Raw genomic sequence first — 12,561 nt, forward strand, 5'->3', positions numbered from 1 at the left:
CAATACCGGCAGCAGCATGATGCTCTACTAATTAAGAAGGAGCCTTGTTAAATCAGAGAGAGCATAAATACATGTTCTTTTCCAGCACTCTCCTGTTCAGGTTTTCCATCTCCTGTCAAAAAACACAGTGTTTCTCCTGCCATGATGATGAGACTCTACATGATCAGATCTGAGAGAAAGTTCGCTCAGATCGCTCGCAGTATTAGACATGTTTACACACAGACCTGAGCTCTCTGCCAATACAACAGGACCCTACCTGACCTTATTAGACTGAATTTAAATGAGACCTGGTTTACGGTCTTGGTTACTAGGAACCTTGCACCACTGAAAAGACCTTTAGATGGAGGTTCCTCCCTGACTACAGCAAGCAGAGATATTTTATTTTTCCTGATGTCCCAGCTGAGATATCCCTCAAATGTGGAAGAATTATGCTTGAGAAGGATTCTCACTGTGCCTGTAAAAGCTACAGTAGTATCGACATGAAAAAATGGTGTTAGCATAGACCAGTGTGTTCACTGAGTAGTTTTCAGTGGAATTTTTGAGTCTTGTGGTGGTGTAAATACTGTTTTAAAGACTTTCCTATCTTAACAAAAACCAGCTTTGTTATTATTTACAGCTTCTTGGCATAAGTATTTGAATATGAGCGCAGAGAATAACCGTTGCTTGAGGCGTCATTCCAAACACATTTGTGTCAGTTTTAAAAACAACTTCAGCCAAATGCTCGTGTAGACTAGTTGCGATTGGAAACATTTTGCGGGCAGCAGCTGCTGCTGTGTATCATCTCCACCCATGAAATACCTCATATCAGACCCACTGACTTACACAACTGATGACCAGTGTCAGCCACTGAAATCAGTCTCATTTTAACCATACACAAAATCAAAAACAGTGTAAACTGTTAAACAGGGTAGAATAAGCCAAACAACAAAGTGATAGCAGAAAAAATTCAAAAACTTAGACTGGAAACAACCTCTTCCAAATACTATGTCAAACTATGCTAGTCTGATTTTCAGTTTCTCCCATTACCAGCTCCTTTCACATCTGTGACTGTACCACCAAAAAGAGGCCTGTTCAGATTTTTAGCTGACCACAGGACTGTACGGCAAAGTTCATGTTCATGCATCAAGACCACAACTAGTTAATAACATCCACATTACGTGGTAATACTGTGTGGGATGTGAAACCCAGTCACATTTACAAAACAGAAAAAAAGGACAAGCGAAATGCAAAGCATGGACTTTTAACCCTGTTTGAAATGGCTCTGGTTTACATTCTGAGAACAAATCTGAAGAGAAGAGTCAGTACTGATAAATTATTAGTGTCCTACAAAGTACCAGCCTGGTTTAACACCACAGATAAGTGTTTGCTGCTAGTTCGGCATTTATGCTGCTGTAAACTCTGAGTACATCCATCTCTCAAATCTCTCCACTGATTCATCACTGATTCAGCCTGTCCATATTTTTATCCATATTTTGATATATTTATTCTGTGTTTGACGTAAAAACAATGTCCTCAGGAGACTGTGTGCACAAAGTGTTTGTGTTACCTTGCTGAAGGCCAGACAGTCTTTATCCTGGTCTTTGTCTTTGACCTCAAAGTCATACAGTGCTTTGCCCTGGGGCGGAGTCTGACTCAGGGGACGCAACAACTGGATGTAGCTAGCAGGCAAGAAACCATGGCAACCGTTGAGCTCGCCATGGTACCAGTTGTCATCCACTTTGCGTCGCAGGATGATGATGTCACCCTTGGAAAACTGGAGGTCGCCTGGTTCTTTTCCCTCGTAGGAGTAGAGGGCTTTACCGCAAGGCAGTGCTGGGATATTCTGAAAAACATACACACAAACACTTATTGTACAAGAATTTTAAGACGTGCTTTTGAACAGACATCAAAACAAAGCAATAAACATGTCCTTATGTTCCTCATGCTGGAGACAAAAAACATTTTGTTCAATAGTGCTGAGTCAAACTTTCTGTGTGCCGGTGGCCTGAAGCGACAGTAAGATTTATGTCTGACTTTCGGTCCGGTTGGTATGAAGGCGGTGAAGAGGTTCAAGCATCATTGGTGAGTCCAGCTTTTTCTGGCTGGAGCTCTGGTTCCCAACTTGGGCTTCAGGAGCCCTAAGGGGTCCCAAGATGATTGAAACGATAAAAAAAAGAAAAGAAACAAAAACATTTCTGTTGGACAAAATTGTTTATTTTTTATGACTTTAATGGTTTTGCTTTTTTCCTTTGAAAGATGGAGTTTCAAATATAATGATGTTTGAAGATCTTGAAGCCTCTACTGAAACGGTCTGAGAAGGAAAAGAAAAATCACTTTCATCTTCACACTAAAACCATAACGTGTGTGATTAGTGGTCACAGCACAAGCCAAAAAAGGATTAGGAAACACTAGATCAGAGCAATCACATGTTGCTCTTTTGGAGACACTTTTGTATTTTGCTGCTAAATTTCAACTTGTTTCCTGTGGGCGGAGCAGACTACCTGCCTGTTATCTGAGCTTACGCGAGAAAACAGTTTCTCTGAGAATAGGATGCTCTTCTGTACTGCTGCCCGACACAGTGATTAACATAAAAGGTTAGGTGACAGGTGTATTTTTACAAACATATCATGCATTCAGCAGCCATAAGTGCGTTTTAAAACCTCTACAGAGGATTAAAAGCATTGCTGTCAAGCATTAGTGCCACTGTGTTGAAATGATGTCAGATAACTACACCTTGCAAACTTTGGGGCTGACAATTTCCTGACTTTATTGTGAACTGCTGTTTAATTATATCCCCCCTATTAAGAAACTGGAAAGAACTGAATTTCTGCCTTAACTGGAACAAATTTGTTTCAGTTGAGTTTTGTGACACTTAAAAAAACACATCATATCTGTTGTATTATTAGAAAGATGGTGCAAATGAGGCAGTGACTCCTGCAGTGATCAGTAAATTAATTGGGGAAAAAAAACAACCCATGGGGCAAACTGGTTTTGTAGCAACTCAAAACAGTAGAAAATCCAATATGTTGCCCTAGGGGCAAATTTCTAGAGCACGGATAGTTGGATATGTGTTCCAAGTTTCATTTTATTCCCCCCAGCAGTATGTGAGATATGACTGGTTATTAAAATGTTTGCCAGGTAATTGCTGCTCCCACCTTGGGCTAAACACAGTAATTTTGAAAATGCCAGAGTGGTGTGATGCATGACTCCCTGGAGTTTCATCAAAATCAGGTCTGGTGTCACACTTATCACAAGTCAAGGGCAGACACATATTGACCCATTTACCCTACCCAAACAGATTTTTTCCATGATGCCATAGTTGGGCAGAAAATGGTCAAAATGTTACACTGAGCTCTGTTCATGTTAAAGTTCTGTTAACAACCAGTGCAGTGTCAATTTTCAGTTGACTGCTTGCAAAATCGTTCCCTGGACAGTGATTGCCCAATCATCTCTCAACTAGGATGAACTGGTAACGATGCTGACTTTTGCCTTCTTTTGTCTGCCTCTGTTTGAAGTCAGGGTTGCAGTTAAACAAACCGGGTCAATTCCATACTATTAGATGGACATCAGTCTGAAAAATATCATTTTTTTTCCTAATAAAAGGCCCCAGTTGGCAAATGTATATAGTTTTAAAGCTGCAGATAACTTAAAAGCTACATTTCTCTGTGACCACTGAGACATAGATATTCATCATCACAGCCCACTAATATTCTCATTCTCCACCACACACAACCAAACAAACACTGCAGTGCGCAACACACACTTAAAATACTGAACATGTTCTTGACAGAGACAGGTAGTAATTTTTTTTTTTTTAAAGGGACAATGTTCAAGAAATGGCCAATCGTAAAAACTGTAAACTAAAACACTTACATATTGCCCCTTTAAAGAAGATCAAGGTAAACAAACAGCAGAGCAAATGCAAGAGAGAATGAATGAAAGAAAATGTTCTTTTCAGAGAAGGTGTTTACAATAACACTAACACACACTAATGAAGACACATATATACACACACATGCTCTTTTTATACACTCATACAGACTAATTCTCCCTCGACAATACACTGAAGAGAACAGCCTGAGGCTCACTGACTGACTGTGCTGAGATCAGTGGTGATGCAAGAAGAGGAAATAGACACATACACACATACACACATATGTACACAAAGAACAACAAAAATAAAACACAGCACTTCTGCTGCTTTTACTATTACTATTAATACTATCAACTACTACTGATATTTAACATTATAAATGACACAGCAACTCCTGAGGTCTGTTCTAGCGGTGACGACGCCTCCTTCAAAATCCCACTGACATCTGTAACTAGGCTAATAACTGAAAATAAACAGAGCCTTTCTCAACAGCACATTTTGTGGCTTGCTAGTAACTTTTTCACGGGAGTAACTGTTGTTTCACTTTGTTAAAATCATTAATGTTTCAGTTTATCACAGCAACTATGAGAAAACAATGCTGAGATTGCACTGAGCTACTGAAGCTAGAGGATCAGAGGCGAGCCCAGACGTGACGTCTGCTGAGCAAGCAGTACAAAGTCTTGTCCTTGTATTTAGATATGAAGGTGGACACCCCAGACAGACGGTGTGTATGTGTGTGAACCTGAGTGGTATTTGTGGTATTTGGATATTAAAGATGAAACAAACTGTAATCATTACACTTCTAACATGAGAGAGAGGCAAAAGAGTGAGAGGGGGAAAAAACACTGGATGGGGGAGAAAGGAATCAGGGGAGAGAGGATGAGAGGATTTATATACCACTAATTTATTTTCCCATTTGTTTGGTGACATGGAATGTAATTGCTGTCTGGATTATGTTCATAGGTTTGCTGCCTTCTTCTACCACACAGAGGTCAATGGGAAGTGGCCTTTCTGAACTGTGGCCAAACAAAGCTCAGAGACCGAGGATTGTATCCGAGTCCTACGAGTGGTTTTAGGCAACAAAAGCACTTTGGATAATATTGGGAAAATATTGTGGTTTCAGTTAAATGTCAGTAAAGTAAACCAAGACCCTGATCTTCCCCCAGTGCTGTGGGTGCCAAAACACAACCCTAACTCCTTCTGTTGCACCACTGAGGTTCCTTTGAACGAGGCCATCAGCAGCCGCTCGACTGGAGCAGCCAGGGGTGAAAGCCCCGCCAAAAGAAAAGGTGACCTCTTTGAGGCTGCTGGAGGGTCTCATCAGAGAACTGCTGCAGCTCGCTGCTCAATTCTGGCAGAGGGGAGGTCACCGCACTGTCTCTGCCGAGGGCATCATCTATAACTAGGGACAGGCTGCTGTCTCACTCTTCCCTGAGCCAGGGGCACGCAGGTCAAGCTGCATGTAGGAGGCCTGTATTTTAAAATTGGAAAAATCCCACCTGAATTTAAACAAAGAGCCACTTTTGCTTGTTGTGTTTTTCTAGTTATTCTGGTAGATAGCTGATTAATGTGCATCAATACTGGTATCACAGCTTACAATGTGAATTAATGCAAGACAAAGGCAAGAGACGACATGCTGCCACATAAATGGAATGCTGGCCCTTCAAATCCAAAACAAAATAAGACACTATCAGCTACCTTGAACTTGGGGTAGAGCACATACTTTTTCCCTCTCTTTCACCTCATCTTAACTTTTCTTTCATGGCCACTCTTTTCTTCTCTAAGCTACTTGACTGACTGTGGCACTATTAATGTTTTGTTTGGTGCCTTTACAGGACTGTTAAAGTCCTTTAACACATGCCTTTTACTCCATAAATGTTCTGGCAAGCCTACTAGTTGGCATGACGTTTGAAAAGGACCCTGAGTCACTGTAAAACTCACTCTAGTAATTTGCCAAGACGTAGTAACATTTCTGTAACTCTTCCTTTATGGATCAAGTGAGAACATACAATAAGCATTAACAGATGCCGCAGACACATGGTTATAATGGTCTAGACAAGCAAATATCTCAATGTACATATACTGTATATCACACACTACAGGTTGCTTGATATATGTGCATGTTGTCCCACTTTCCTGAGACAGCAGTGCAATAAATTTAACATGTAATTATCATTTATTACACCAGTGATATAAAATCCATTAGAGAAACCATTTTATAAATGAAATGCTGTGCATAAACCAATTCCAGTTGCAATTTTTAGAGGAAAATATGTGAAGCTGTTTTATCCTTTAATTTTTTTTTTCTTTTGATGCAGAGCAGGGTAAAATAAAACTTTTTGGAAATCCGCCATAGAAAATTGCCTTCTACATACACAACATAATCAAAGCTTTCAGCTTTAATTTAACTTTTTAGAGCATGACAAACCAGGAAAAATTCTTTACCTACAGAATCAACAGCAAGCGAGTGTATTAGGGATTAAATGAAAGCTGAAACTTATCTGTGATGTCTTGTTAAATTTTCACTGAGGTTTCACAGGTTCTGTCTGACAGGCAACATAATTCTGTTATAAATGAGTGATAAGACAGAGGAGAAAAGTTGGGGGTGCTGAAGCTATAATCAGCCATTTGCCATGACGTTTTAAATCCCTCACTGAAGCAGCCTGTGAGATAAACAAAAACACTCTCCTTTGTTGCTGTCATTACTTTCAGACTCACCAGTGTTTTCCTGTTTTCCAGTGCTGCCACCACAGTGAGAAGAGAAAGTAATCTCTCCAGAGCAGTCATTTCATGTGTGAAAAGAGAGGAGCTGTGTGAATGACAAAAACCAAGGCAGCACTTTTGCGTCGCACAAGTGTGAAAAGGGTGTTTTTAGTGTTGTGCTTGTCACCAGCACAATATTATCATCAGCACCAACACACACATACAAACACATACACATACACACACACACTTATTCTGAATGCTCTCTCACCCCTATGGAGCAGTAATTAGTGTTGTTGTTTATGGATTCCCATAATGGACAGAAGGTGTGTTTGTGGGTGCATGCACAAGAGAGTGTATGTTTCCTGCCCTTAGGGACATGCACACACAAACGAACACTTAGGTCTGTCCATGAACCAATTCTGAGATTCCCATCTGTTAAGGTCCCTTTCCTGGGCAACACTGTTTACCTCACCTATGCCTGCCAGTCGTGGTGCGCCTTGGTTTTAGTGCCAGTGTGAGCAGGTTAGAGCAGTCATAGCCTGCGGGAGACTATTTCTCACACGTGACATAAGGATGAATGATTATTATTTTTGATGGCCATCATCAAAGGCAAACTCAGCGTAGGAAGATAGGGCTGATAGTGGCAGGAACTCTGGCATCTGCTTTTTTCCTGGACTGACTGTTTCCCCAGTAGAAGAGTAAGTACATCACTGAGCAGCAGCTTATTTAAAAATGAAATATTCACACTTACAGGACATGCCTTTGTGAGTATCCAAAATTACACACAAGTTGTTGTTTGTAAATCATATTGTTCATTTGTAGATCGTGTAAGACACATTTGTGACCATTTTGAGTCTAATTTCTCTCCATAACAAGGCTCCTATGAAACACACACAAACACACACACGCACACAAGGGTTTACCCAGCACGGTCAAGACTGTACTGGTAGATTGTAGCGGTGGAAGGATTTTAATACTACAATACAATTAATACTGACAATGAGTTAAAACTAAAAACCATAAAAAAAACTTGACTTAACTATAAGGAAGACTAAAATTGGAAAAAAAGTGCTTGACAGTTTTTGATTACCTGTCTTTCCTTCTTGGTATATTTGTGTCACATTATCCTGCTGACACTATGTAAATTCCTTCTTAATATATCTTTAATTTCACACCATGCTTGCACACTGTCATGGCACAATCATCAATTCTATTATCATATCAGACTAAAGTAAAAATTAGAAGTAAAGTAAACACAACAGCAACACAAAAACTCATCTGGACTACGAGAGGAGAAAAAAATAGAGATGGAAATATTATGTTTTCTCCTGTATGAACACACACACACACACAAATACCTTGTGAGAGCCCACTCAGTGTTTTTTGGACACAAGAGAAGATTACACAATTTTCAGGCACATATGCATACATACACAAACACACACACCCACGCACACACCCTTACAACAGGATTAAAGTCTTTATGCAACACAATCACACTCACTGCGAGCTTAGTAAATCAATAATTAACATCCACTCTCGGCTCTGTGTACGTGAGAGTCAATAAGAAGCAGTTTCATCTGCTGGAACAATATGCTGCAACACCCACCACTCTTATCATGGTCGATCTATAGTGACACCTCTTACTAAATGTATTCATCTATCATATCAGAAGATTTGGGAAACCCAAGAGTACATGTGTACTACAGGTCTTGACTTTTAAGTTGATGCCATGACTAAAGGTGCACCAGCACGAGCTGCTGAAGTCAAAACTGATATTTTCTACACTGAAAGTGTTTTTCATGACTGAAGCACTTTTTGAAGCAGTTAGCCTGGCAAACTGAGATCATGCTGATAACTACAACACAAAAAGTCTCCAACAGAGTGGGATTTTTTTTTCCATCTCACCTGTACAAACTAGATGAGCATGCAAAAATGTTAAATATGATACAAAAAGTTTGCTTTTCCACTGTAACAACTTCACCAGTCACTTTTTTGTATCCCTACAAAGTCAGACAAATTCCACTTTAACTGAAAAACTGAATAAAGACTGAATAAAGAACTTAAGTTGAAAATCTAAAATTAGCCAACTATGTATTGCACAGTCTAATATAGAAGTATGAGCTAGCAGCTGTCAGGTAGACTCAATTCTTCTGAATGATCCATTTACAGATGTGGTTCATATAAACAGTCTTTTAAACAGCCTTTCACAGCAAACAGTTTTCCTGGTCATGTGGTTAAATGTCAAGCACAAAACTACACCTACATTTTTATGGACAGTTGAGGATTCTTTCAAATACAATGTTCAGTTTAAAAAAAAAAAAAAAAAAATCTTGAATACACACAAATAACAAAAGCATTATAGATAATAATACAGCATGAGATCTAATATGGAAATACTCTAAATTCATCTTCTTACACCCTCCTTAGATGAGACAATTGGTTGTGTTATACTGCACTTTGGGAAGAATTAATAATGTCACCCATGAGAGCTGCAATCTTTATGCAGCTTCTGCTGTAGCTACTGAATATTCCCCTGTGGTCCACATTATAAAGACAAAAGCTTTCATGTGTGGATTTTATTTACCTCATGTTATTTGATTACAGCAATTGCAGCCCACAAACTGCAATATGTTAATATGGCTCTACCAAAGGAAGGAATTATATTACAACCAGGTTAAAAAGTTTTAAAGGAAACTGTGGTTTTAGTGTTGGTCCATTCACATATTTTATGTCCTTAGCTAAAAACGTCTGATATGGCAGCAGTGAGACATTTAGGAGAGCTGGTCTATCACATGTACAACTGAGATGTAACTATGACTACTAGATTCTAGATGTGCCATTTTCAAACTTCCATTTAGAAAAGAGGGAACAGGAAGAGGAAATCTGCATAAGGTCAATTTAATTCATGAATTTCACCTGCATCAATTTCATTCATTCACCTGCACACTAACCCACAACAACAATAAATGGTTAATAAAAATTATCTATGTGTTAGGAAGAACAGTGAACACTGTGAGTCAAAAGGAGAAACCCCATGAAGTGTGAAATGGAGGTGGCTGTTATTGAGGTTGAAGCTATATTGGAGGAGATTTAGGCTTTTATTGTTTGGTGGCCAAAGCACTGGTGTGACCAATAAGAGAAAATTTGTTGAGTGGCAGCACATCCCGTCCCTCTTACAGTAAACACTACTGACTCAACTGACCTTCCTCTTTTCTTATGTTCTTTTTGTTTAAATGTCCACATTTGGTTAGATTTTATTTACTTTTTGTCCTTTGTTTCTTTGAATTCTATCTTTGTATTTATCTCTGTTATCTCCTTTAAGTAACTATTTGACATATTGCTGTTTTTTTTTTATTTAAAAATCGAGAGAGAGAGAGAGAGAGAGAGAGAGAGAGAGAGAGAGAGAGAGAGCTGAGGCTTTCTGGAAATCAGGATGAGGTGACTAGATATCAAAACTGTCACCAAGAAGTATGATATGTTTTGGAAATCTGTGCTGTAGTTTCCTCTGGTGGGGATCAGCAGTCAGAGGAGCTCCTTGCCCTTAACGAGCGTCTGACTTCTATAACTGAATCAGGGCAGGAAACACAGATCTGACAGTGGAAGAAGCTGCTGCAGTGAACCCGATAAACAGGCTGTTCCCTGAGCGTGAAGCATGCACCATATTACACACTTCACAGGTTTCTTCCTACTGTACATGTCTTCTGAGACAAGCACTTTTTTAGGCCTCGATATTCACTTTGACAGGTCATACCCTCACAAAAAGACAATTTTATACTGAGCAAAAACAACTGTCTTTGAACAGTCTTAATTTCACTACTTTAACACCTTCACTTGTACTTTATATGCATAATTTTGATCCTAATGGTCACTGTAGGCTTCAAGTCTACAGTCTTCCAGTTTACATGTGTAACTTACAGCGACAGTGATTGTATACGGCTATGTAGCCAGTGTAAAAGGGGTATCGTCTTAAAAGGCACTTGTCGGGGCAACGGGCATCGTTGGTTGGCATGGACTGAAGATATTTTGCAGGAGATTGGACCAACCTTTGACCAAGTGACATATAACTGGCACTAGCATCAGCACTGATTCCTGCGCATGACTGAATCACTGTTACGGTCATTGGCCCGTCTTTAAGGTCTGCTTCCAGTTAGGTCAATGTCCAGGCAGTGTAGGAGATAAGAGTCAAAATACATTGCTGCTTTTCGTCGTCATTGTCTAAGACTGATTAGCTCTTACAGCTGCTGGGCTCAATCCATTTCCAGTGGATGTTTTTTAGACTGAAATCTCATACTTGATGTGGAGCTCTCAAAATTTGGACTGGGTTTGCAATGCTAGTGAATTCCCACTGCCTCCAAAATCTCCATATACTTGGTTTTGGTTTCAGAAGTTAGAAGAACTTAACACGCTTTAATTTTGTGAATCATGGCACGGGGCACAAAGCACAGACAATTGCACCTTTGCCCACTGTACTGAAGGCGTGCAAGTGCGCTTTTGGCACTTTTGCATACTATGTTGGATTAGAAGTAATAAATTATCATATATGCTAGGTGGGTTTGTTAGCACAAAACAGTTTGTCACATTCACTTCATATCTAATAAAACTAATATTCTGGTCTGCAATGTTCAGAATCACAAGTGAGAACACGCTGCATCCCAATATGCTGCCAAGGACACATTAAAGTTGAATTAATGTTTCTGGATATACTGAAACTTTTACAGTCGTCAAGTTTTCTGTGAGTAGTACTTATTTTTTGTTTTGCTTATGTTTTGTTCCTGTGATCCACTGGTTAAATATGTAGTGTGTAGTGCAATAAATAAAAATATAAGCACTATCAAAAATGTGGTTTTAGTGTTCTGACATTCAGAACATGGCAAGTTACCAAAATACCAAAATAGTGCAGGTGAGGAGAGGAACGCAGTGAGCCTTCCCGGCTTCATGCTGTGCACCTGTGTGAAAACAGAACCCCATATGTTATCTGCTACAGGAGTCGCGTAGAAATCCCTGTGGTCCCCTTGAGTGCTTACACAGTGTTTATAAATGAAGCCACACATTCATTAATGTGTAGATAGTTTTTCAATATGGGCTCAAATGGAAACAAATGACAACATGAAACAAACTACAATATACCCACAAACACACACATTGCCAGTACTGTGGCGTAGGGTGGAATATGCTGCTCAACACTGAAAAGTTTAACAACATTAAATAAACTAGAAAATGCAATTTCTATAGAAATTACAGTGGGATGCTTCTGGAAAAGCTAAGCTGAAGGTGAGCTTCGTTGCTGGAAATGCCAGAAACTAATTTTTGGTATAAATTTGTATAAAGTAGTGGATAAAGTTGCCTGAAGTGAAAAAGTGTTCGAGTGACCACCACAGATGTCAGACAAGTTGTCTGAGCAACTGATCTGAATCGACTGTTCAATCGACTGTACGTCCAAATGCATAGGTTGAAATGCACTCAGAGGTTGCCATGGTGATTTGATATGCCTCGTTTCTACTGAGCGAGACATGGATTCACCTCAGAGACACCTCTTGAACTCGGGATTACCAGTCAAGGACTGTTAGTCCTATCCCCTAAATTTTCATACTGTGAGAGACTGGAGACTGAAGGCAGTGATATAAATTAGTTTTTTGTGGTGTCAAAAATGTGTAAAATTTAAAAAGAAAAGGATCAAGATGACTTTCTCCTAAAATCCGGTTCTTAATATATATTGCAGTATATGGGTTGGTTGGATGGTACTCCTGTCACTCAGAGGCCCATTGAATAAAACGTGTAAGTCTGTTTGCTTAGATAGTTACATTGTGTGAAAGAAGACAAATTTGCCTACATTCTGGCAAAAAACGATGTGTGAAGAGTGAAATTTGTGGCCGCGAGGACGTGTTAAACAGAAATTTTTCAAAACAGTTTAACACCCTCTCCCACTCTGTTCGTGATGTCAGCCACTCCAGCCTCGGAAAATTCAATCCATTCATTTCCACTGGGAAAAACTGCGGAGA

General features: G+C 39.5%; 1 protein-coding gene across 3 annotated transcripts in view; it reads right to left on the minus strand.

Annotated features, from left to right (window-relative positions):
- Nucleotides 1-12,561, minus strand: part of LOC121194276 (E3 ubiquitin-protein ligase SH3RF3-like) — an 89,429-nt gene that overhangs the window by 35,036 nt on the left and 41,832 nt on the right. For all 3 annotated transcript variants that reach the window (XM_041057051.1, XM_041057050.1, XM_041057049.1), the window contains exon 2: nucleotides 1,547-1,822. In XM_041057051.1, coding sequence (XP_040912985.1) covers nucleotides 1,547-1,822 — 276 coding nt within the window. The remainder of the gene's footprint in view (nucleotides 1-1,546; nucleotides 1,823-12,561) is intronic.

The sequence above is a fragment of the Toxotes jaculatrix genome, chromosome 15 (assembly GCF_017976425.1).
Source record: "Toxotes jaculatrix isolate fToxJac2 chromosome 15, fToxJac2.pri, whole genome shotgun sequence".
NCBI classification, from domain to species: domain Eukaryota; kingdom Metazoa; phylum Chordata; class Actinopteri; family Toxotidae; genus Toxotes; species Toxotes jaculatrix.